General features: G+C 38.7%; 1 protein-coding gene across 8 annotated transcripts in view; it reads left to right on the top strand.

Moving 5' to 3' along the window:
- The window catches only part of RAD18 (RAD18 E3 ubiquitin protein ligase), a 123,197-nt gene extending 98,513 nt beyond the window's left edge, over nt 1-24,684 (top strand). Inside the window, exons 13-15 of one of the 8 annotated variants that reach the window (XR_012159772.1) lie at nt 288-447; nt 3,900-4,006; nt 21,739-21,827. Coding sequence is in view for 4 of the 8 variants with exons in the window: in XM_073351211.1 (XP_073207312.1) it covers nt 21,739-21,838 (100 nt within the window). In the remaining 4 variants the exon portion in view is untranslated. Of the gene's footprint in view, nt 1-287; nt 448-3,899; nt 4,007-6,184; nt 6,954-21,738 lie in introns of those variants that run through there. The other 7 variants (XR_012159773.1, XR_012159775.1, XR_012159774.1 and 4 more) reach the window with 7 other exon arrangements.
- Nucleotides 24,685-26,665: the final 1,981 nt, after the last annotated feature.

Raw genomic sequence — 26,665 nt, 5'->3', positions numbered from 1 at the left:
TCTGTCAAGTCTGATTCAGAACATTTAACACTCCTCTAACTTTTTACTTAATGTGTTTTTTGTTTTCCACCCTAATGATTTTTATTCTATTGTGAATTAAGGTTTCCCTTGGGTCTGAATGGATTACAATGAAGACATGTTAAAACTTGTGTGGAGAATAGGTCAACTAGCTGCTCTGTGTTGAGTAGCAAAAGGATAGCTCAGTAATTTAATTTGCCTAGGGTGGTGGTGGTGCAGGGGAATGTATTTCTATGAATGGGAAATCAGCTTTGGATACTTCTCCACAGATCACTTTTTGCTACACACTCCTTTCAGTCTCCACTCAGAGTTGGAACAGTCAGCTAGGATCCTTTTGTTGAACTCCTGAAGCCAGATGACAGAGTGCTTTCAATGGGGAGTCCTTGACTTCGGCATGATATACGACAGCACAGTATGTCAGCCTTTAGGGTATGATGCCGATGCCTTGTAACTTTTCTTTTTCTTTTCAGGGTTAGTGGCTACAAGAGAATTTGAGGGTATCTGAGGGTAAAAGGTGGAGAGTGGCAGTGGCAGAAAAGCGTCTTTCTTTTGATCATTTGATGGCGACAGTTTTGTGTTTAGTGTTTGACAGTACACCTAGTATGAGGGTGACAGGTATGTTACAAATTTCAAAACAAATAGGGTCCTCTGAAAGAAAATCAGAAACCAGATAGCAATCTATAAACTTCTGTTAACAGGTATCTAATCTGGTTATTCCTTGCCTGAGGCAGATCAAGAAAGAGCATAATTGAGACTGTAGTTTTTGGATTTTAATTGAATTCTAGACCTTTTATTTTCCAGTAGCTTAAAGTTGGTCTGATCTTACCAACTTCTCCAGTGCATTACCTTTGTTCAGACACAACAGTTTGAAAATGAAAGCTGTATTGACGGTTTTATTGATTGCAACAGGATGATGTTTTGTACATATTAATTTAAGTGGTAGAGCTAATAAAGGATAATTTAGTATTCATATGATGTAGTTAATAAATTGCCTACTCTCATAAAGCTTTTAATGAGCACCATAGAGATGTTACATTTAATCTTCTGGAATCCCCTTTTATTTGCACTAATCAGTCTACATTGACACACGCCAGTTAAAAGTTAATATTGAAGCAGTAAATCCAAATATTAGTTTTTATTTATTGCACTTAATAGTTATTAATGAAAAGTGTGGAAATGGGCAGCTTAGTAACATCTTACTCCTTTTTACTGGCCTTTTGGCCACTTTTTTTACCTAAATCTTGGGCTCATTCCTGAAATGTATTTAAGCACAATCTTTGCTTTCAGAAAGTTTTTTTTGTTTTTTATTGCTTCCCTCATCCTCTGGAGAAGTAACAAATCAAGCTGCTATCTTTTCAGATATGCTGAGGAGGCTTGCAAACAAAGTTAATTGGAATGTACGTGCAGATCACCCAAATCTAATTAAATTGAGGCGACATAGCAGGTGCTCAGTACTGAACTCTGTAGATTCTACTGGAAATCTTCATGGTGATAACTTTATGTTGGGTTCATCTATACACAAGATATAGGCTCAAGACATGAATCTGAATCTTTCCGACATCTTCAGACATCATTTAAGGCAGTGTTTCTCAAATGGTGGGTCCTGGCAAGGTTCTAGATGGTTTGTCATGCCCATCACTGGGTCCTGGCATAGGCAAACATGCGTCTCGTGGCCCAGTGTGGAGGGGCAGGTCTGTGGGGTTTGGGTGGATGTTAGAGAGCAAGCTCACCTAGCAGTGGTGGATCCTGTCCTGCCCAACGCCCCATTCAGTTTCACTAGAACTCTGAATGAAACCCGGATATGCTATTGTAGTTTTTCCATTGCGATATTAATGAAACTTCAGAAAAAATCTGTGTATACTTCTATTGTATCCTTTGAGGGGGGGAGCAGAGGTAAATTTTGTTATAAATATATTTCTGATATAGGAAATTCCTCCATCGCTTATTCTCCTTTTTAATTTTGAGAACAAAGTGAAATTTGGTGCTGGTGGAAGGTACCAGTCTGTTTGACCTCCCAGGAGGAGGTGGAGCCCCTGAATGGGATGTGAAGGGTATCAGGTGGACAGCCATGCAGTCTGAAAGTGTATCTTTATCCACAGAACTGGTATGCCGTGACCACTGGAAATGCAAACTACCCCAGACCTCACCTTTCACTGTGCTTCAGCACAGTGGGGCCACTTCTAAGGGTGACAGAGTAATTCAATTTGCATGCCCATTCAGTGCTTGTTTTCATTCAGCCAACTTGCATGGCAGTTGCAGTAGTTTTGGGATGATGGCACTGAAAACTGACATTAGAACACAACTTCATTTTGCACACTGTATACCATGTACATTTTGTACCAGGTATAATCAGATGCAACCTGGAATAGCTTCAGACAAATGAAAATCTCTACTTCCCAATACATGACCTATACAGTTCGCCAGGAAATGTTTTATTCTTAAAGGTGACTGTGGTAAGATGTTGATGTAATGTTTGGCTGTGTGTGCGTGTTTCATCGGTGTGCTGCCCCAATCCTGCACAGACAGCTGGCCTGGCAAACCTTGAGCGAACCACCCAATGACCACAAGATCCGTTAAAGGATGAAGGCACCCAGCCAGCTTTATTGTTGACAAAGGACGTACTAGTGTTTCGCAGACTCTACCAGACCACTAATATATGTATGCCCATAACAATGGACCATCTTAGTGAATGATGGGATTTTCTGTTCCTCCCTAGGCTAGACAAAGATGCTCCCTTTGAGATACATCTTTATATCCAGATATAAACAAGTTAGTAGTGCCCCTCTGACATAGTTAGTTACTGCCCCCTGACATGGCTAGGTATCACCCATCACCTTGTACATCTTGGTTTGATTAAAACATCTCTATTACATACTGTCATCCTGACCTTATCTTTTAGGAGGGGTCAGTGTGTTCCCGTTCTCCTTGCGGAGTGCTTTTGTACCATCCTTGATATTGGGCTGTGTTTGCACGAGTATTTTGTGACCAGCCCTTCTTTGGAGTGTGTGTTTCTGCATGGTCAGCCCTGCTCTTGCCAGGTTCTGTGAGCTTGTGATGTTTCCTCTGAGCCTGACTTTTGCTAACGTTGCTTTATATCAGCAAAGCCGGCTCACTGCTTTAGCTGAGGCCTCATGCCAGCCTGTTGATACACGGGTGTACATTTTAGGCTCTCTTTCTATTACAGTAACTATAAAAACATGACCAGGGCTTCTTTATTTATTGTAGATGATTTGCAGATCCTATTTGCTAAGTGTACAAGTTAAAAAAAAAAAAAAAAGTGGGTTTTTTTTAACTCTGCACTGTCAGCTTGACTTGGGATCTGAAAATCAACCTGTCCTCTTCTCCAAGAGTAAAGGTCCTGCAGTTAGAACATACCTGTCAAATTTTGTTGGAGGCAGTTATGAAACAAAATGGAGAATCCAGCTTCACCTTTCTATACCCACATTTGCTCAGTCGAGATAAAGGGAGTTTGGGATTGGGATGTAAACTCATTGTCTAACGAATAGCCTTGGTGATTAAGCAGATAAGACTGTGACATACAGGGAAGATCTGTAGAGTAAGGAGCCAATTTTACATAATCAGCATTCTGAGTATATCTGTATTTTGGTAAATATACAACAGATTTTGATCAGCACTGATGAGATTTAAACCAGGGTGACTTTTATTACCCTTGTAATAGAATACATTTAATTGATAGATGATTTTCATGGCCATCTAAATTGGGTCCCTGCCTAGGATCTGATATTTCTCCAGTTGTATTTATTTGGTGCTTCACAATGGCTTACTAGCACTTTTATTTACTTAGAGTCTATTTTAATATACTCTTCTTCAAGGATTTTATTGCATCTTACAGCTGCTAATTGCTTTTTGGTTCCTTAAAGGCTCTTGTTCCATAAAAATCCCCCAAAGTGACTGCTCGTTGCTTGTTGTCCCATTCTGGTATCCAAATGAGTTTTTCGGACTGTCGTCTTAACTAACCTACAATCCTGTAAGTTAAATTCATTATATTCATTTTAGCTTACTTTGTCTTTAATCAATTAAAGTGATGGGTACATGTAAATTCATGTGTAGTCTGGCATCACTGCAAAGCATGCTAGGTTTCAGTAGACATTTGCTTAATGAGATCATAGCTTAATTGGCAATTTTAGATGCCATCAGGGTGCACCAGTTAAGTGTATTTTGCTATATTGATGAAACTATTATTTCATGGCTAAATGACCATTCATTTTACTTGATTCTGTTAGTAACCTTTATTAGTTTACCTAGACTTCACTTCTCCTGAGATGGAGATGAGCAGCTATGTACTCTGGGATTATGGGTTTGGGTTGTTGGTTTTTTGTTTTGTTTTGTTTCTGGGGGTTTTTTGTGGTTTTTTTTCTGTTTTTCTTCCCCTTCTTCCATTAAGTAATCAATCAAGTAAATGTTTTTTTTTTTAAATATACAGATTCTTTCCCTCATCTCCTTCTCTAAAAAAATTAAAATCTTCATTTGTTAGCAGAGGGGCAAGTGTACTTGTTTTGGATTGGACTTCAATGGAGTGCCAGTTTATCTACAGTTCTGTGCGCCTAGGTAAACAAAGGTGTCAGAGTAGCAGCCGTGTTAGTCTGGTTTCGCAAAAAGAAAAGGAGGACTTGTGGCACCTTAGAGACTAACCAATGTATTTGAGCATGAGCTTTCGTGAGCTACAGCTTTATGCATCCGATGAAGTGAGCTGTAGCTCACGAAAGCTCATGCTCAAATAAATTGGTCAGTCTCTAAGGTGCCACAAGTCCTCCTTTTCTTTTTAAGTGAACAAACACATTATTGTAATTAAAATGAATGTATTAGTGTACTTGAGTCTATTTTAAAATAATAATCTACAGTAATTGAAGTCTTGGACTCCGATTATACAAGGTGTTTCCAAGTAGGTTGACTACTTGGCCCACAAGAAGCCCCATTGATTTCTGTGGATCAAATCAGAGGCTGAGGGGTTTGCTCATGCAGAGCACACTGTGGGAATAGGGGCTGAATAATAAAATGCCTATTGTAAAAGGACTAGTTCACTAGAAACTATAGAAGTAATTGATGTTATAGGCTTGATTTTTTTCTCCAAAATATCTCGGTGACCAGCAGTTCTCACGTATGCATTCAAAAAGTACTCAGTATGTGGTAGTTCCTGTCGTTCTCAGAGGAAATTACAGAATGCGGACCATCTTTTGAAAGTCTGGCCTTAATTGTAGGTGGTGAGCACTTCTGAAAATCTGTCTGAATACAATGCATAATTACTCTGAAAAATTTATGAACATCACCTGAATTCCTATAGAACTCTTCCTTGAAAAACAGTATCTCAAAGAGTACATTCTAGTCTTTGTTTCAGATTAATCCGTCTCTCTTCCAAAGTCTGGTGGAGAGAGAGATTTTTCTTCCCCACCATTTAAAAATAACTCTGCTTCAGATTTTAGGACAATTATAGGCAAATCTGCACTTTTGTTGTTACATTTATCAAAATATATCCTCTCCTTTTTTCTTAAAACAAAGAACATACTGAGTTTAAAATACATCTTTGTTAATGATAGGATAATCTATAGGATTTTGTCCCACTTCACATAAATGCTGTTGATTAACTGGGTTCGTTTCAGAGAATCATTTGATCTGTAGTCATAACAACTGAATAATTGTTTCAGATTAATACATTTACTTAATGACTGTCTGGGTTCCACAAACATATAGTATTTCTCAGACTAACTGCTTCAGATATTTCAGCAGTCATTTTTATCCTACAATCTCCACCTCTTATTCCCCAGATGGATTAGAAATACCTGAACCCATGCCTTCTTTCAGTGAATGTTCTGTATTGCTAAAGACCATCTGTAACATTCCATGCCTATTATACCAAAAAAGGTGGAATTGTGGGTTTTATGGTAAAAGAATGAAATTTGCCACAGTCTTAGTGCATGACCTAATAAAGATTTTCAGATATGGGGCCATCGCCAACTCATCCCATGTGGCTATGGCAGCACTTTTAATAATTTTGTCATAATCGGCAAATAACATTTTACAGTTGAACATACAAGGGATATGTTCTTGGTTTTGCTTCAGCCTGACCTTAACATTGGTGTAAGGACATATTTTGATTGTCATTGTGGTCGTGGCACAATTTAGTCACATTTCTCTTTTTTTCTTTCAGATGCTACTTTTGTTGTGTGAAAGATGTTTGGTGATTTGGGTAATATTAACTGTACACAATAGTGAAAGATGTTAGATGACTATTGGCTATTAATAGTACTTCAAATATGTCAGAAAGATTCAAGCTTGTTTGAGAGCCAGGGCTGTCAACGGAGACATCCCTTTCACCTACTGATTGGAGCAGCGTGTGTTTTATCGGGAAGACAACAGTGCAGAGTTGATTAATCCAGCAGAATCAAAAAGAGAGCAGATTGGATCTATCAGACTCTAGCAGAAAATTTCAGATGTGTTCATAAACTGAATGGATTTGCCATATCCACTGAAATACATAGATTAAATGATGGTGATGGTATTGAAAAAATGTTGAACAAGAACAGTGGACAGTGGCACAAATCTTGCGACATTATGTTTAACAGGACCAAACTTAAAAGGGCTGAAGGGAAAAAAAAAATCTGAGAAAGCTATGGATCGCCCTGATAAACTGCAGAGGAAATGCACACATTTAAGTGACTGACACGAAGAGCCTCCAGAAAAGAAGTGTGCTTTATTTGTGAATTGCACATACCATCAAAAGACCTCCATGAAGCTTGACATTGATAATGGAGTCTGCAGGTGTGCATGCCAGGTGCAAAATCAGCACTTATTTGCAAAACTAATCGTGGCACAAGAGGCAGAGTATCATGATCATGCAAGATGTTTGGTGTTTCCCTACAACGAAGTCCAGGAGAGGAAAACTGAACAAAGCAACACAGATGATGTCCAATGGGATTGCTTTTGCTGAACTGATAGTATACGTTGAAGAGACAAGACTGAATGAAGACGTGGCTCCAGCCTTTAAACTAGAAGACCTCAAAAGGCTTTCTACTGCTAGGCTAGAACAGTTGGGGGTGACACTGGCTGGGCACATTCACAGCACTGAATTAAAATCCTGTATCCTTTCATGCATTCCAGATCTCCAAGCACACAGAGAAGGACATATGTTCCTTGCCTTCAATCAGAATTTTGGACCTGCCTTCCAAAAAGTATGTGAGGAAGACTGTGACGAAGCAGCACTTCACCTGTCCCAAACAGCAAAAATTATATGAAGTCACATGTTTCAAATGAAAACTGAGTTTACTGGATCATTTGATCCAGGATGCCAAGCAAAATCTGTGCCTAAGTCAATATTGGCACTGATGCCATGACATTGGATGGTCCAAACATTAAAACTCAGTCAGAACAAGTTTCCATTTATCCTGCTACCCTTACTTTTGAGTTGCAGTACATCATCATCCCTCTCCATGAAGGAACAGAAAGTTTGTACCACAGCAGAGCTCGAGGAAACACTTTTACTAATCTACATTGGTTTGACACTTCATGCATGGACATGAAAAAGTGAGCTAATAGATACTATCTTTAAACTTGGATTGTCCATCTTCTATGACAGTGCTGGCCATCTCTACCAGCATAGCAAACAGTGCATGACAACAGTTCAAGGATGAGAATGTAGTCGGTCCTCTAAAGCTTCATGGTGGGCTGTTCACTACTAAGTCCATAGACAACATAGAGAATAATCCTAGCTCAACCACAGCGACAGATTCCTTCCATGGAACTGGGATATCACTTTTTCAGGATCCCAGTACTCAAGACGGGGGAGTTGTCTATGGAATTCTCACCCAAGATTGTGAGACTGCAGCATCAATGAAGAAGACTTCATTGATCCTGAAGAAAACCAGTGGTTCTATCCCTGCTGCAAATATTGATATCAAGAATGATTACCAGCTGGTTACACAAGCCCTGCAAGAAGAATGCTGGTGACTTGAACAAGTAAGGCAGGCAGCAAGTCTGAATACCTTCAACAGAGATCAAGATGTTTCTTAAGTAGCTTATCATGCCAGCAGACCACCAGTGCCAGACTTAATCCCCAGAAATCACGGTGCTTCTTTCACTCTTTCTAAATGACTCCAAGTCTGTGGCAATGATATGTCACACCATGGGTGTTATAAGGAATTCTGCACACCACCTAAAGTCATGCCAAGTGTCAGTGATCACTGTCTATCAGCCCCTTTTCACCATAATCAAACATATAAAGGGAACCTAGCTTGCTGGGTATGCAGAAGACAAATTTGTCATTATGCTGGGTGGTATACATCTGGAAATGGCAAGTCTAAAGCAGAATGGAGATTGGCCTGAACAAGGGCTTCTGTCCATCTAACTTCTAGCCAAAGTGGCCTCCCCAGGAATGGTTGACTCCTCCTTGAAAGTGTCTCAAGTTACATGTACTAGGCATACTCTCAAAGTAACTGCCAGCAATCTATACATCTTCCTCCAAAATGCATATACCCAGTATACCCAAGCTCTCAGGGAAGATGAGGTTTCCATGGGGTATGATAAATTGTGTGACAAGCAAAAACTAGAAAGTCCAGTGTTCCACTTCTGTCATCCCACACTTCACCTGGAACTTCTTGTATAGACCTATGTGCTGTCAGTCCACCAGGCAAACTTTGCTGTCTACATTGAATGCATTGGAAAGATGTCATCCTGGTTCTTTGTGCTGGCTCATACTAATTATGCTTGTTGGATTCCTGTTCACCTCCTAGATATGGTAAGCCTTCACACATGCATCCAGACACAGCTAGAGAGTTTCTGAAGGGGAACTTCACCATTCACAAGATACAGCATGTTTTCTCTGTAATCACACTTAACCAAGCTCATGAGGCCATAATCAAAGGGGATGGTGGAGCTGTTGGTCTCACGCAGAGTCCAGAGGTCCTTTGGCACTGGATGATAGAGTGACCAGAGGTGGTCAGATTGATAGCATTTGAAGCCACACCAGAGACAGGAACCACCTGAAATGGGTCTAACACCAAGCAACCTGTGCAGATGAAAGGTGTTCTGGCTTCTTTTGCACGACATGTCAAAATATTTGTTGAGGTCAGAAGACATGGGTAACCCTTTCTGAGAAGAGTGTGTTGACTTAAACTGGACACCAAAGGCATTAGAGAACCTGCTGTGATTGTCTGTTAGGGAGGTTAAGAAGATCGGGCAGCAGCAGTACACCACATTTGTAACAGAGGTTGGAGGACAAAGCCAAGCCATTAACAGAGCCTATCAAGTGAAATAATAATAATGGGAAATAATCTCCCTTTGTTTAGCTGACCTCCTACAAGGGAGATCTCCAAGACCAAATTGCGGCTCTCCCTAAAAAATGTTTGGGACACCAATATTTCAGTATATTGAAGACCGTGAAAGACTTTTTTGTTCCTTAACGCATTTTAGGCTGTGTGTTTACATAAGCTGCCTTTTCGATCTTTTTGAGACACAGCAATATCCTGTTATGCATATATCAATCTGAAATGTTATTATCAAAGAAAAATGTAACTTTGTTCATGAGTAGAAACCTACAAACTTACTATGGTATTTTTTCTATATAGTATTTCAGTAAATACTCCCTGGTGACATGATACAGAACATGTTAATTAATATTTTCATATAATTTCAAGCCTTTGCAATTCATTGCTTTAGTTTTTAGGATACCAGAGACCATATGAATATAAATGTACAAAAATGAAAACCCACTGGGATGTTTTCATATCATAAACAAAATCTATCAGAAAAACATTAGGAAAATGCATTCAGATTTTAAAATGTCTGCCACAGCTAGTATGGCATGAATTGGTGATTGACCCATACATGAAAATCTTCTAGGTCATGCCCTAAGACTGGCAAATTTCATGCTTTTATCATAAAACCCATAATTCTTTCCCAGATCTGATCCGCTATTAATGGAACTCTGAATCAGATGCATACTAGTCTGTAGAAATTTAAACTTCCATAGCTTTACTGGCAGATGTAGTTCTTAATTTAAAGCGTAGGAAGAGTGTATATTTTTTTGATCTCACATACGAAAACGGTTCCTGATTGTAAGCAGAAATGTTAAAAAAGGTTAAAAAACTAGAAGACAAAAAGATAACCAAATTGATACACGTTTTTTAATTCTCATTGTTTCTTGGAGCCTGACTCATGATTTTTAAGCACTTAGAGTTGGCAGCATTACACAGTGTTGTCTACACTACACTTTTAGGATGTGTTAGTCAGTGCATGTGTGTTAGCCAACACTTTCTAGTTATGCATCTTTAAATCCTAGTCAAGACAAATGTACAGTGCTGTCAAATGAACAAACTGAAAACATTAAAGTATTCTTTTCTCTAACTTCTTTTAGCTGTAATTATCTTCCCTGTTCCTTGTAACTGCAGTAGGTTAAAAAAAAATTTCACACTGAAACAGTATCCCTTTAATTTTAAATGTTCAGAATGTCAGATAAGACTTTGTTTATTCACTCATCTTCTATGGGTTCGTCTGAGGTTTTCAATTTCTTTCATACATTGTATATGGAAATACTTCCTAGGGGCCCAGGTTCTGAAACTGGAACTTCCTCAGTTTGTTGAATAGGGTCTTGGGGCCAGATTTCCAAACATATTTAAGAGTCTGAAGATACAGACAGTTGCTTGGAGAGATTTTCAGAAGCGTCTATAAGCAGATTAGGCACCCATGTCTCATTGAAATCAATTAGAGTTAAGCCTATAACCTGTTTACGTGCTTTTGAAAATCCCACTAGGCCCTTAAATTACCTTTGAAAATCTGATCCCTGGAGACTACTGTAGCAGTATGGTGAACACCTTTTTGCTTTACTAGAAAGTGAACTTGTCACTGGAACTGCACTCCATTTTGTGGAGAAAATGCTCTGATTCTGAAAGCTACAGTATTTCGCTCTGGGGTCCACTTGTGTAGGAGTTGCTGTATTGAGACTTCGAAGTTCAATTTTCAGTATGCATTATTCCTTGATAGGGCCCCTCTTTTCACCCAATGGCCAAGTATTCTCTTTGTTGCTTGTCATCTTGGCTAGAAGGATAGGGGAGATGCAAGATCTCAAGGAGGATCTGCTATACATGTTTTTTCACAAGGACACAGTCACCCATAGATCTAATGCCAAATATCAGCCTATGTTGGTATCCAAATTTCATATCAATCAATGCACTCACAATCCAGATTTCTTTCTGAAACATCATTCGTCCCCAGGTGAAGAGAGACTTCATATGCTCGATGATGTCTGGGCTTTATTTATTTTTATTTATTTATATTTTTTCTTTGGACAGAACCAAACTACATGCATGCTCAGTCTTTGTGGCATTTGCTGAGAGGGTTAGGGGTCAATCAGTATCATCACAGAGACAATCCAGGTGGATCTCAGACTGTGTTACTCTAGCCAATAAAGACCCACCAGTGCAGTTAGGGATCACTCTACCTGTGCTTCTACAGCCTGCTTTGCAGATGTCCCCATTTCTGAAATACACAGAGCGGCAACATGGAGTTCTGTCCACACATTTATTTTCCGTTATTCCTTGGTGCAAGCCTTGAGGTAGGATATAGATTTCAGGGGGCGCTCCTATGATCACTCTTCAAGTAGACCTTCACTCACTTGCCTCCTGGCTTTCAGAGGGCTACTTGTTGATCACAAAATACAATCTGTGTGGACAATCAGTCAAAGAAGGAAATACAGTTACTTATCCAACACTAATAGTAGTTCTTCAAGATGTGTTGTCCACACAGATTCCACGTCCTGTCCTCCGTCCATGCTCATCAGAATCTTATACCTGGGATTTTTATTGGCAAAGGAACTGAGCATGGGTGGAGGATGCCCTATCCCTTATATCCCCCACTACAGGCAAAGAGAATGTGTGAGAGGCACAGAGAATGTGTGAATAGCCCCAATGGACACTGCTTTTGAAAATAATTTGATCTTGTATGTGTGGGGCACATGGGCACCAAGAGTGGTATCTGTGTGGACAATACATCTCAAAGAACTGCAGGGTAAGGGTAGGATAGGGTAAGTAACTGTATCTTCTAAAGCTGGCAGTGATGGAACAATTTGATGTACTTAGAATAACTATTAAAAGCCTTAAAAAGAAAAGGAGGACTTGTGGCACCTTAGAGACTAACAGATGTATCTGAGCATAAGCTTTCGTGAGCTACAGCTCACTTCATCGGTTGTACTGCTTTTCTTTCTGCGGATACAGACTAACACAGCTGTTACTCTGAAACCTGTCATTATTAAAAGCCTTGGCATGCATATCACCAATGGAAAGCCTAGTGCAATGAAAATGGATGCTTAGAATGAACAACTTCTACAAACTTGCTCAGCACCCTTATGGTTCACTTTCACACAGCGACTGTTTCTTTAAATAAAAAAATGTAGCTGTGGTTTGTGGAATGCTTTGTACAAAGTGCTAATAATAAAACACCTCCGATGAATAGTTGTAAAATTAATAACAACCTTACGTTTATTTCTATATCTTTATGGTCAGACCTTTGTTTTGACTAATGTAACAAGATATTTTTAAATAAAGCCATGCAGATCCATTGCAAGCGGTCTTTATGAGCTAAGTCAATCAGTGATGGGCTTATTAGAGGTGAAGATATCACTAGTTTTATATTTTATTATAACAATTCCATTATTATAATAAAGTACCATTATCAAATCAATGCCAGCTTGACAAAAAAAGGATCTGTTATCTGTGTTTAAATCTGTTTTTACTCTGTGATCTTGAATATGATTTAACTTTTTTTAAAGGATAAAATTTAGTATTCGTGAAAGTGGGGGACAGGTATATATCAACATTTTACCTTGTAAACTCTTTTTTAATCAGTGTACTCCATTACTGATTTAGGCTCTGATCCTACAAATACTTATGCATGTGTGTAACTTTACATACTGTGAATATCTTCATTGATTTTTAATGGGACTACTCACAGTACGTAAAGCTAGGATATGCTTAAGTCTTTGCAGGAGCAGGACTTTACATCACTCCTAAGTTTGGCCTTGCACCAGGAAAGCACTGAAGGATGTGCTTAGCTCCCATTGACTTCAAATGCACATGTGTGTGTCAGTCCTGTCCTGAATAGGGATGCTGTTCTGAATTGGGGCCTGTAATCTCACAAAAACTGTCATTTGTGTGCTGGTCTCTGAGTATAATTGTGCCCTGAGCCCTTCCAAACTTGTTGAAATTGTTCCTATATCTAAACTCTTTGAACCTACGGTGACAGAGGGTTAGAGGCTTGTGCATTAACCTACTGTGCCACCTACAGTAACCCCTCGGATAAGAATTTAGCATGAATTATTAAGTTAATTGAATTTTGCAGACGTTGTACCTTGTCAAACTGATATTGACATTCAGAATTAAAATAATTTGATTTTAAGAGATTTATTAGATGCTGAAACTTTGTCTCCGAATGCTGTCTGATAACAGTGAAATGCTACAAGAGCTCAGTCTGTGTTTCTCCTACTTTTTTTGTTCAAAGTGAATATAAATGGATTTCTTCACAAGCACAGTTTAAAGACATCTGCTGTTTCCATCTTATCCATTTAATAGGCGGTAAAGAGTTTGGAAATCTAGTAGCACTTCTAATATAGGAACAATATAGAAAAATACTTTTTTATAAAAAGCCATCACACGATGAGATTTTGGGGTTTCTGCAACATGTACTTTCACTTTAAAGACAGCATGAACATTACTATGTACCGTGTAATAGATACGGTAAACAGTTTATATTGAGTTTTCTATTTCTCAGACGTTGTAAAGCTCATCAATCTAGTGTTTCACATTTTGTGGCATGCATACTATAAATGTTCTGACCTAATGAATTCTATATTACTGGCAGATTATCCAATTTCAGCTCTAGCAATGAAGCAGTGTGATGATTTGGGTGATCTATCTATACAATTTATAAATTCGGGTTGATACTATAAAGTTGTGACCGAGAAGATGGTTCTGTCATTGAATGTCTCTGTGTAAATGTGGTATCCGCCATGGGCTGGCAGGGGGCTGTATCATGTCTCTGCCAGACCAGTGACAATGTTCATTAGAATTTAATGACTGGACAATAGGTATGCTGAAGAGGTTGCCTGAGTGGAGAAACTATTTTTTTCCAACTTCCTTCAACAAGTGCTGGGGGCTTTGAGAGTGGAAAGTTACCAGCAGTGGAATAAAGGCATCAAGGTAGTGATGCTAGCCTTTAAAATGAATTCACAGGGTTGAGAGAGATGGGAGGTTCTTGGCAGGAGAGGGAGGAAGGGCACATTCCAGCCAAGGTCCGTGATAGCTGAGGGAGAAGGTTCCATGTTTCAGAACACAGGCCATGTACTGCAGAATGGATGGCTTGGATGGCTCCAGGTGACTCTGACCCCAACCCAAAGAGCGCTCTGGAATGATGAGGAAACTGAGAAAGGGAAATAAATACATGTAAAGTTTTTTTGTATTGATCTGTGTATTTCTTAAAGACAGAGAATTCTGTGCAGTGTCTGTGCATTTCATATGTTACAGCTACCATGTGCCCCCTTCGAGAGAGAAATCAGAAGGCTCATACTTTGTGCTCAAGTTCTGGGAGAGGGTGTGTTTAAGCTATGTGGGAAGTCTGGCTGAGTCAGCACTAGTTCTAGGGGCTGGACAGAGAGCCTTGTGTATGGAACTCTTAGGCAGTGCCAGGTGGAACTGCACCCTGAGAGCATGTGCAGAGCCCCTAAGACAGCAACAGTGCCCAGTTCAGAGTCTTAAAACTCACAGGATCCAATGGCTGGATTCCCTCAGTGGTCTGGTGAGTGGTCAAGAGGGGGATTTTCAACAGGAGTTGCGCCAGGCAGGACATCTGGATTAGTGACCTTTTATTTTCAGTGTATTTGCATTGTTTACAAATCAGTGAGATATTTGTCACCTTGAACTGGGTATTTGGTATTGTGGGATCACAAAACCTCAAATAGTGGTTTCAAAGTCTAGTTTCCAAGTCTAGTTTCCTGACTGACTTAAAACATTACTCCTGAATACTTGGTTCTTAAGTAATTTGATTTTTGAAAGGTTTCATGAATATAATGAATGTTTAATGATGATGTATCGATGTTTTGCAGAGACTGAACTTAAGTGTTCAGCATGTGAGTGGTGTTGCAGATTCCAAGGCAGCTATGCGTATACATCTCAGTAACTGACTTGTAACAGTCTCAACAGTTCTAGTACAGCATCTTTCCATGGGATGGTGTTTTTTTGATATGAACAAAAATCCACTAGGGATCTGATCGATGCCACTGTCTTTGTGTGATTGTAATCTAACTACAAGCCTGTTTCTAAATAAGCTTCTGTGACACAAGAGCCCCACATTTTGGTCCTGATCCTGCAAATCCTAACTCAAGTGAACAGCCCCAGTAAAGACAAAGACCATGTGAATGAAGGTTTGCCGAGAGGGCCCTTGCGTTGTTTTTAATCTCTATTGGATGAAAAAAAAGGTTTGTGTAACACACATCTGTTCTGTTCAGTAATAATTATAAAGTTTCAGTGTTACTTATTCAGAAAGTCACCTGCCTGTGCATGTTAAGCGTGGGCTTGGCTTACTTCTGTGAAAGCTGATCATATGTGTAAAGTTAAACATATGCTTAAGTGCACTTCCTGCATCGAGGCCTCATGCTGTTGCTTTCTTTTTATATACTGAAGTAAGTACTTTGGTTTGGACTTTAAGTGTTTACATCAGCTTTTCATTACTGTGCCAATTGATTGCCTGTCATGTGTAATGATCGCCACATAGTTTGCAGAATAAAGGTTCATTTTAAAAGTACAGTACAGTTAAAACTTTAAAATGTAAACTTCCTTAACTATGTGATTAATAACACTTCAAAAACGAAGAAAAAAGTAAATGAACAGCACAACCAGGCTTAATTTTTTTAGGTCTTTAAATTTTAATAATCTAACTTTTCACTATTTTTGCTGTTTTCTTTAACCTTTCTTTAAACAAAGAAAATAAACTTAGTGGGTTTAATTTTTGTTTCTAGGGAATTTCACTGATTCTCATGCATAAATTAAATTCTGCTATATTTGGGTTGTAAATATTGTAAGGGATGTTTGCTTTTAAAATGAAATTACAGTTTCAATAAACGAGGCTTGTATGGGGCTCTGGTTTTGTAAACTTTTTTTTAAATAATATTTTTCTTTTATAAACTCTACATTTTGAACAAAACTTGACCTGATAGTGAACCTTTATATTGTGGCTTAATATTTTACGAACATTTTGTCAAAATACTCTTAGGGTATTTCTGCAAAGTAAATATAAATTAATTGTATACTGCTTCTGAGAACAAAAGCAATATTAAGTCAATTTTTAAGTGTGGGATTTTTTAATGAACAATTTATTTTTAAGTAGTATAGCAATACTTTTTGGATGACTTTAGAAAAATCTTTTTTAAATTTGCTTAAATATACGGGGATAGAGGGAGGGTTATATGAAATATTCATTCCTATAGAAATAAAATTGGTATTTCTAAAACTTCTTGAAACCCAAGTAAACATAAATTGTTTTCCAATGTATTTTTTGGAAGAGATAAAAAAATAGCAGAGAGGGATTAGGGTTTTACTTTATGCACTAAGATGAAGGGATATTTGGTGGGGAATAATTTATAATAGCCTTCAGATTTAAATAGATAATTAAGCTCAAGTTTTTATTAAACAGAACAAAATGAAGCTGGTATGAGAGCAGAGAGTTGTATGTTTTGAATTTATGTAATCCTCAGGTAGCCAGTGTCTCCAGATTTGTGGAATGCAAATTCATTACAGATTGATGCACTTGGCCTATAATTGTCCTCGGGCTGTTTCTGCTTCTTGCTGACATACTGTGCTCCCTTAAACCAATGACTCTGCTTCCTGCCCAGTCTAGTGCTTATCCCATATCCCTAAAAACAGCTATATTTGCACTTTTCATGGCGTATCCCCTTCCTCCTAACTGTTTATACATTTCAGCAAATGGATGACTATATGCGTGGCTGCTGCGTCATGGAATGGCTTCTGTTACAGTTTTGAGGGCCATATTTTGGAACACTGAGTTCTTTCTTGGGCAACAGTGTATAAGGAGTCCTAGAGAGCGGAAAATAACAAAGTTAGCTTCTTCTTAGAAAATGAAAACTAATGATACTGTGTATGCATTTCAGATTAAGTGGGAGGAAGCTCGAAACAAGTAAAATTGAAAGAGACTTGGGTGTGATAGTGAAGAGCATATTAGACAAGAGTATATATACTGAACAGCAAAATTATTTTGGCCACCTGTGCTGCCATACTGCTTGGCAGAGACGTGTAATGGATTAGGGAGGCAATAATCAGTGTCTAATCGGTTCTGGTATGATCTGGAATATTAAATTGATTTCTGGATGAGAGATGTTAAGAAATCAGAGAGATTATCAGAAGGGAATAACAAAAATTATCAATGGACTAGAGGAAGTATTAAGTTAATTTGCCACGATAATTGCCTGGCTAAGCAGTGACTAACTGAAGACCAAATAATGGTCTACAAAAACATCAAAGGTATAAATTTTATGGGTGGAGAGAGATTACTTTGGGTAGTACAAGAGCAGGGTTTTGATAGAAATAGTGAGGTAAATATCAGAAAATACTTCACACCGGTGTGATCCATCTGCTTGAGCTTAGGAAATGACACTTCAATCTGGACCCAGCAAAGTACTAATAAATGTACTTCAGGAAACAATCCTGCATTGGAAGGACAATTGTTCCCTAACTTTTCTATGGTGCAGATCACCTCCGAATAGAAAGTGTTTCCTGGAAAATCTCCTCTATCCATCATGTCTGCATAAATCACTACCTCTCGTTTACAATCAAATAACATCCTGTGGCAACTATGGCAATTGTTTATAGGAAAAGTAACATTAAGAAAGTATTTAATGTATGTAATATAATTTAGTATCTGGAAAAAAGGTCGTGAAACCAGCACCATTTGAGCACCAGCAAGTGCTCTGAATACCATCCAGGGTCCATGTAATTAGAGGTTGACTAATGCTCTAAAGCATGAAGGTTTATATCCCTTTCCTTTGCATGCATGTCACGTGCCCAGAGAACTTTGACTGAAACAGGTTAATTTGCAAGAATCCGGTAAATAGATACCAAAGGAAACCACTCCAGCCTGTTTTGTGTTATGAATACTTTGAAAATAGCTCTGTTGCTGATGTTTGAAAAATGACGTTTTGGTATTTGGCAAACTTATAAAAAAGCTGCAGCAACCTAGATCTGTTATGAATGTTTCTGAGATTGTCCAATGGCTAAAGGCTGGACTCTGTAGGGGAATGCTTCAAGGGAACTCAGAGATTGGGATGCACACACCAGCTTGTTTAGGTCAGCTGAGGATCAGGTCCAGTTACATACATTTGCCTGTGGGCATTCAGGAGCTCTTAGGATCACACAAACCACCAAAGGAGCATTCTAGTGTTGACCCTGATGTTCAGGGACACAGTCAGTGACTTTGCAGGGGCTTCATGCAGGTGCTGGGGCCCTTCCGCTCTCATTTCAATGCAGGACTGGGGTCTGAAATACGAGTTGCTCCAGTTGTTGGAGGCAGTAATTTTGGCACTTCAGATTTTTCCATTTTTACTTTCAGTTGCAAATTCCCAGTTTAGCCAGATGATTTTTCCTGTACAAATTTTGGCAAATGGTAAAAAACAGAATGTATTTTTGTGGAGAATTCTGGTACTGTAATAGCTATGGACTGGTGAACATTATGTCACTCATGTCATCACTACATGGGATTCCAAGCTGCTAGTCTGAGATATGCAATTTAGCTGCCTAATTTAAATGTACCTACTACTGCAACACTCTGCTCAGTTTTAATTAACTCTGCGAATAAGGAAAACCCCCCTATTTCTTTGAGTTGGTGATGGAAAATTCATTGGTACTAAGTGTGAAGATCCTCTGGCAAATGGGGACTGTCTCAAGAAAACTCCCCACAAGTTCCTTTTTTAATAGGGAGCTATGGCAAATATCACTTGTAACTTCTCTCAAGCTCTTTATTGCCAGGAAGAGTTCCATTTTAAGTAGACTTCTTTCAATAACTTACTTATACTGCTTTGTCAACGTTAGCCGTGATACTGGAGGGTTATCTTTGAAAATAAAAATGAAGAGAATTTTATTCTTTTCGTTCAGAAACACCGAAGGGAGCAACTGTATTACTCTTCCAATACTTTGTAACACCAAGAAAGTGCCTGATGGTTGTGTTTTCAATAAGCAATAAACATTTAATTTCAGCTGCAGCAGAGCCTTGTGAGGCAAGAATGTCAGCTAACTGACCTAGAAAACAGAGTTCAGTTTATAGTTTTAAATAACTTTTCTAAAACATATCTCCATAGCTGACATCCTGCTTCAGTGAAATTTTCCTTTTGTAAACTCTTCATAAATATCTTGTTCTATCGTTAACAAAATTGCTTTGTACTGCAGGTTAAAGATGAATATCATGCTTTAGTCTCTGTTCTATAATCTTTTTCTTTATTTGTGAGCCATAGGAAATTTTTACTGATGCTAACAGGCTAGAGATCTTTTTCAGGGGTGGGAAGTTAACTGGGAGTTAAAATAAGGGAATTTAACATTTACTGTGGTTAGAGCCCCAAAATGATGCAGCTACCATCAAAACATGGCACATGAGAAGTTATTTATTGTAAAATCAAATCCATGTATTTTTGTAAAAAAATATTTAATAAAAGGCAGAATATAAAATATTCCCCTTGCTGTGCACCCATTCTTTTATCAAGACGGAATATTTTGGGGGGATGGGAGGGAGGGTGAAAGAGAGGTGGTCAGGTGGTGGAGAAACTGTCTAGTCACCCCCAAAAGTGTGGAGGACACTTTCTCACGACAGCAGCCACTCACTTTCTCTCTGTGTAGCCTTCTCCCTCTAGCATACCCAGGGCAACAACCACATTTTTGTTGGTTTAACTGACTATACCACCAGTGAGAAAATGAACCAGGAATAGGATTAGAGGGAGGAAAATGAACATCAACAGGAAGCAACAAGATTTAGTATAGGTGTTCCAACTCCATGACTCTGCCGGAATACACACTGGTGGGTGTGGATGCTTGGGAGAAACTGAGTAGATTGGCCTTTCGTTACCAGTTTAAACACACATGCACACACGGTCGTTTTATCAGCTAGGAAGTTTACAGTATTGGAATAAGAATAATGGAGCCCCTTTTTCACAGAGAAAAGGTTTCTTTTGCCTGTCAAACAAACCTCCAAAGCTTAAGTTTTTTTTTCCCCCTGCAAAGTGTAATTCAAGTAAGGACAACAGCATTTAGGGCTTATCTACACAAGGAAAAAGTCTGCAAGTGCTGGTGTGCACCAGCTACTCCCCACTAACTCCCTGTGTGGACACTCTTAATACACACTGAGTGCCTTTGTGCGTATTAGCTTAATGCACTTCGGAAATGTACTAGGCTAAACCACTCAAGGACACCCCTAAAGTGCAATAGGAGTGTTTACATGGGGAGTTAGTGCGAAGTAGCTAGTGTGTTTTTAATTCACACTTTAGCTTACTGCACACTAATTTCCCCATGTAAACAAGGTACTATGGAGATACGAGCCTTAGAAATACCTAAAATAGAACTGATCAATCTTTGCAACATTCCTATGAAGTAAATATTCTCATTTTACTGATAGGAAAACTGAGGTAAAAAAGCTAAGTGATTCACAAATTTAAAGTCTTGCTTCTGCAAGGTACTGAATCCAATCCAATAAGGCATTTAAATAAGTGCTTAACTTTAAGCAGTTATATGTTACCATTGGGCCAGATCTTCAGCTGCTGAAAATTGGCTATGCCCATTTGCACTAGTTTAGGAACTGGCCCACTGACTTCAGTGGGGTTCTTATATACTTTAGTACCTTTTTTTGAGTCAGAGCCCTAGAGAGCTATGTGATTACCATTTTCCTAAAAAGTAGCAATTTTATTTTGAAAGTGTTGGGCCCTCATAGGAAATGTTATAATAAAGTCACATTCAAATTCTCTCAGACTTCAGACTCATGGGTTTACCACATTTGGTGGCTGTGATTCCAAAGTTTTTATGTCTATTTTAATGAAAGTTATGAGCAGTAAAGAAAGAACCATGTGCTACTAGTTAGAGAACAATTTTAGAGACCCAGGAAAGTATTATTTGAAGGATTAAACAGCTTAGTCTTTTTATTAATTCTGTATGATCAGGCCTGTCACTTTTATGGTGAGTGTCTGTGTACCTAAGAGAATTGATACTTTGCTTGAAACATGATGATGGCATCCTGAAGAGTGGCTTACTGCACTGAAGTCTGAAGAAGTCAATTCACTGAAATGTTTTTTGAAGAGCAACCACTCCACATTTTAACAGTGTATGGTGTTCTCCTTACTCCATGACAATAAATGTTCATAATCTCTGGCTGGTTGGGATTTGCCCCCTTAGGTGCGGAAGAGACATTCTGTGCTGACAACTGTTCTTTTGGGTTGATATTATTTGTAGAGAGGAACCTGATACCAAGAGCTCCATTTTCCACCTTATTTTCATGAACTGATGGCTATGAAGCAGATCAAATAAGTTAAAGCAATATTGTGTTTTATCCTCCCAAAGAATATAGAGGAAGGGTGTGCACCGGGTGCTTATAATTCTTAGTAGAAATATTCAGTTTTTAATTACATTTAGAACAGATTACAAAACACATTTTCTTTTCTGTTTTTTTTTTTCACAGCAGCTTTCCAGATGTGAAAGTTAGCAAACGGAAATCATGTCACCCCAAAACACCGGAAAGTGGTCAAGTACTTCCCAGGAGTAAGCGGCGGAAAAACTAGCAATACGGTCACCTTACCTCTAAGCCTATGCAGTCAACTGGATGCCGTACGACATTTCCATACAGACTCCTTATTTGTTCCCAGCAGATTTGGAGCACTTAAGAATTTAAAGCACTGAAATTCTGTGTATTCATATCATTTAAACGGCCTTGAAATAATGGATTTACTTTGTGCTTTGCATTAGATGTGTTTGCTTACAATACCAGAGGCCATTTCACTTTAAGAGTGGACATACAGTATCAGTATCTTTCTATAAACATTTAACTCTTCTGCCCATATTTTTAGCATGGCAGATGTAGTGTATTGTGGGAAAAATGGTTTTTATCATTTAGGACCCAATTTTGACAGCTTTTTTCACACTGAAGAGCAGTTTACTCCACTAATAGCCCTCTTGAGATCAGTGTGACTAGTTGTGGAGTAAGCTGTTGCTTAATGGACAAGACTGGCACCTTACAAAGGACAGTGTGTTGTTACACTGCGTCAAGAGTAGAGCGCAGACCAAATTGTAATGCAGTCCCAGTTGAATCCCTACTTTCCCCTTTCTGAAAGTGGGGAAGCAGGCTTTGCTCGTTCATTTTCTTGCACTGCTTACTTCCACTGTGCTGGCTCAGTTGGCTGGCTGGTGCACTGTGGGAGGCAGAGACAAAAGATTGACTCCCTATCTACTGGTGTAGGAGAGAGGATGTAGCTGCCTGATGGTGACTCCTCTGTATGGGGTGGTAGGGGATACATAGGCCAGCTCACAGTTGGGACCAGTGTGAATAAAGGAATCAGAATCTGTCCCTTAACCATTGCATAAATAAACAGAAGCCTGCATTTAAAATGTCTACATTTCTTAGGAATTACTGTACAATGTTCAACATGCCACCAGGAAACAAACCATACTGAAGAATAATATAAATCCAGTGACCTTTTGTATTGTCAGCATTTTATCTTAAATGTATATGGCACTTGGGCTCTATTTGCATTGGCATTAACCAAAATCCTTGCCTTTTTGAAATCATAAGGCAGATGATACAGCAGGGGGATTAGTATATTTGGTCGCTTTGAAATAATTTGATTTTGCAGGTGGTATAAATATTTCATATTTCAAACCATTTCAGTCCCCAAGCAATATGCTGTGTGAGAATGTATATTTGTAAGGTTATTCTTATTCCTTAGTAATCTTTCATTATTTCAACTTAACCGTTAAGTTAAAATTGGAGATTCTATGGTTCTCAGACTTTAATTATTCTAGCTGTGAAATTAATATTAAAATGTATATACTCTTATTTTTAATAAAGTTAGGAGTTTTCCTAGTTTAAAGAAATACAAGAAAATTAAAGGGCCTTATTCCTTTAAATAGGATGAACACAGAGAAAACACATCCTCTGTGAACTTAAAAATAATCAAATTTAGTCTTAGAAAGCAAAGTCTGCACTGGTCATGACTTGTCTTTGTGTTTTGTGTGACACACAAAATCCAAAAACTAGTTAAGGTGGAGGGTTCTGTGAATTTATATTTTAAAATACAGTTTTGAGGTCTGAGATTACACATGCTTCTACTGGGCATATTGCTTACTATCGGGTATTCCCATTCAACCCATGGTATTAAACAATAAACCTGGTCCAATGGGCATATTTGCAGTTAGTGCAATCTGTCGTAGCACATATAAGATTGGATGTTACATTTTTCAATTAAAGCAATCACTTTGGAGAAGGTAGCTACTAACTCCACTTATTAGGTCATTGCATTGTGGTTCATGTCAATTTACAGAAGCAGGATGTAAAATCCACACAATTATATAGAGAAAGATAAAACTTGTATGTAGGTCAACATCTCTTGACTTAAATGGAGCTATGACAGTTTACACCGGCTGAGGATGTCCTCAGTGGGTTTGCAGACATGATCCTTGGGTTTTTTTTATAGCCCCATTTTTACAACATGTTGGGGTTAATAAGGTACTTTTTAAAAAAAAGTCAATATGATTTTACTCACTGCTAGGCATGGACAACTGCATCAAGGAAAGTGTAACCAACACTGGCACATACATGGAATTTAACCACAGAGACAAGTGTGAATAAAATTTGAGGAGTAACAACATCTGGGCCTTTGCATTGCTTGTTAATCTGCCACTAGTTGTGCTAACAGGAGGCTCTGAATCTGATGAAATGTCAGAGTATTATAGCTCTTTTAAAGTAGTGAATATCTTTAGTTTGTTAATGTTGGTACAAAAGGCAATTGTTTAAGATTATAAATTGTCAACTTGTTTTTAAAGTTATGCATTTGCAAAGTTGAACACATGAGGATGTAAACCAAAAAACTTCCTTTATAAAAACCACTGTATCTTGGTGGAATTGGATCTGTTAGATTTCCTGTTCATGGTGTGTGCTCCGGATATCACTAGTACACGAGGTTATTTCTGTATACTCTGCAGCCAGTTTTGGAAGCAGTCGCCCTGAAACAGTGAAATGTTTAAGACATAATATTTTGTGAAAGTTAAATACATGGCAAAGTTCAGGATATTCTAGGAAAATCATGTGAATGATTGAAGGTTCTGTTCCAGAGATCTATTCTCTCAGTACACTGTGTTCCCTGAGCATCAAAATGGCCCTATGTCTTTCCATACATGATGGAAAATTAGAAATCATTAAACTAGAGTGATGTCATTGCAAGCAATATAGTAAGATAGATAGACATGAAATAATTAAAAGAAGAAATCTGCTGGTTAGTGTTTTTATATGTTTTTGAATTTGTTTTCATTGCTGATTGTTTTAATTTTTTTTTATTTTGTGATACTGTCTGCTAATGTCTCTTTCTAATAAAACTACAAATGCTTCTGCTGTGAGACCCATTTATTTCTTCTTTCCCCATTGTAAGACTTTATGGGTACTTCATTTCCCTTCCTTGCCTACATCTGTCACGTCTCTAGTCATTTAACATTTTGGTTATACCCTTTTTATATGTTTGCACCAATTTTGGTGACCACCACTAATTTAATTATTATTGACTTTTTACTGGAGAAAACACTGGCAAAGACAGACATGAAGTAGCCACATGGGGCATTGAGAGGTGGTTCTTAAATTCTTTTAGGAAATCATGAAAGAATTAGACTGAGCAGTAAATAAAGGCAAGAATCTGTAGTCACGGAACAAAGTTTAGCTCCTTGGCCTCAGCTTATTTGCTGCCATGCCCTAATAGATCATTTTCATTATAGACCTGACCAAAGTAGCAATGTTGTTTGCAGTAGCTTTGTAGCCATGTTGGTTCCAGGGTATTAGAAAGACAAGGTAGGTGATGTAATATCTTTTATTGGACCATCCAAGACCTGAGGAAGAGCTCTGTGTTGCTTGAAAGCTTTTATCTTTCACTAACAGAAGTTGCTCCAAAATTTTTCCTCGCCCATCTTGTCTCCCCAAAGCAGCAACAGAATAGAGGGTATCCATTATTACTGAATCCTATTTCCAAAATAAGATCACATTCCAGTCCTAATTGAAACTGAAGTATATGTAGACGCTATGATTTAGGGAACAAAAATGATAAAGTCCGTGTTTACCAACCTTCCACACAAACTTCCTCGTGGCTGGACTTTACAAAAACTAGACAAGCCATTTACAACACATACTTTGCTTCTCTACAAAAGAAAAAGGACACTAAACTATCTAAATTACTACATGCCACAAGGGCCACAACAGTTGTTTCCTTAACCCACCCAGCAATATTGTTAATCTATCCAACTATACTCTTCACCCAGCAGAAGAATCTGTCCTGTCTCGGAGCCTCTCCTTCTGCCCCTCCAACCCCACGAACATGATACAGTTCTGTGGTGACCTAGAATCCGATTTTCAACGTCTCCGACTCAAGGAATATTTCCAACATACCTCTGAACAACATACTAACCCACAGACACGTTCCTACCAAGACTACAAAAAGAAGGATTCTGGGTGGACTCCTCCTGAAGGTTGAAACAACAGACTGGACTTCTACATAGAGTGCTTCCACCGAGGTGCACGGGCTGAAATTGTGGAAAAGCAGCATCACTTGCCCCATAACCTCAGCTGTGCAGAACACAATGCCATCCACAGCCTCAGAAACAACTCTGACATCGTAATCAAAAAGGCTGACAAAGGAGGTGCTGTCGTCATCGTGAATAGGTCGGAATATGAACAAGAGGCTGCTAGGCAGCTCTCCAACACCACTTTCTACAAGCCGTTACCCTCTGATCCCACTGAGGGTTACCAAAAGAAACTACACCATCTGCTCAAGAAACTCCTTGAAAAAGCACAAGAACAAATCTGCACAGACACACCCGTAGAACTCCGACCAAGGGAATTCTATCTGCTACCCAAGATCCATAAACCTGAAAATCCTGGATGCCCCATCATCTCAGGCATTGGCACCCTCACAGCAGGATTGTCTGGCTATGTAGACTCCCTCCTCAGGCTCTAAGCCACCAGCACTCCCAGCTATCTTCGAGACACCACTGACTTTCTGAGGAAACTACAATCCATCGGGGATCTTCCTGAAAACACCATCCTAGCCACTATGGATGTAGAAGCCCTCTACACCAACATTCCACGCGAAGATGGACTACAAGCAGTCAGGAATAGTCCCTGATAATGTCATGACAAACCTGGTGGCTGAACTTTGTGACTTTGTCCTCACCCATAACTATTTCATATTTGGGGACAATGTATACCTTTAAATCAGCGGCACTGCTATGGGTATCTGCATGGCCCCACAGTATGCCAACATTTTTATGGCTGACTTAGAACAACGCTTCCTCAGTTCTCATCCCCTAATGCCCTACTCTACTTGCGCTACATTGATGACATCTTCATCATCTGG

The sequence above is a fragment of the Lepidochelys kempii genome, chromosome 7 (genome assembly GCF_965140265.1).
Source record: "Lepidochelys kempii isolate rLepKem1 chromosome 7, rLepKem1.hap2, whole genome shotgun sequence".
Lineage (NCBI taxonomy): Eukaryota > Metazoa > Chordata > Testudines > Cheloniidae > Lepidochelys > Lepidochelys kempii.
Note: the sequence above shows the minus strand (reverse complement) of the source record. Positions and strands in the feature narration are given on the sequence as shown.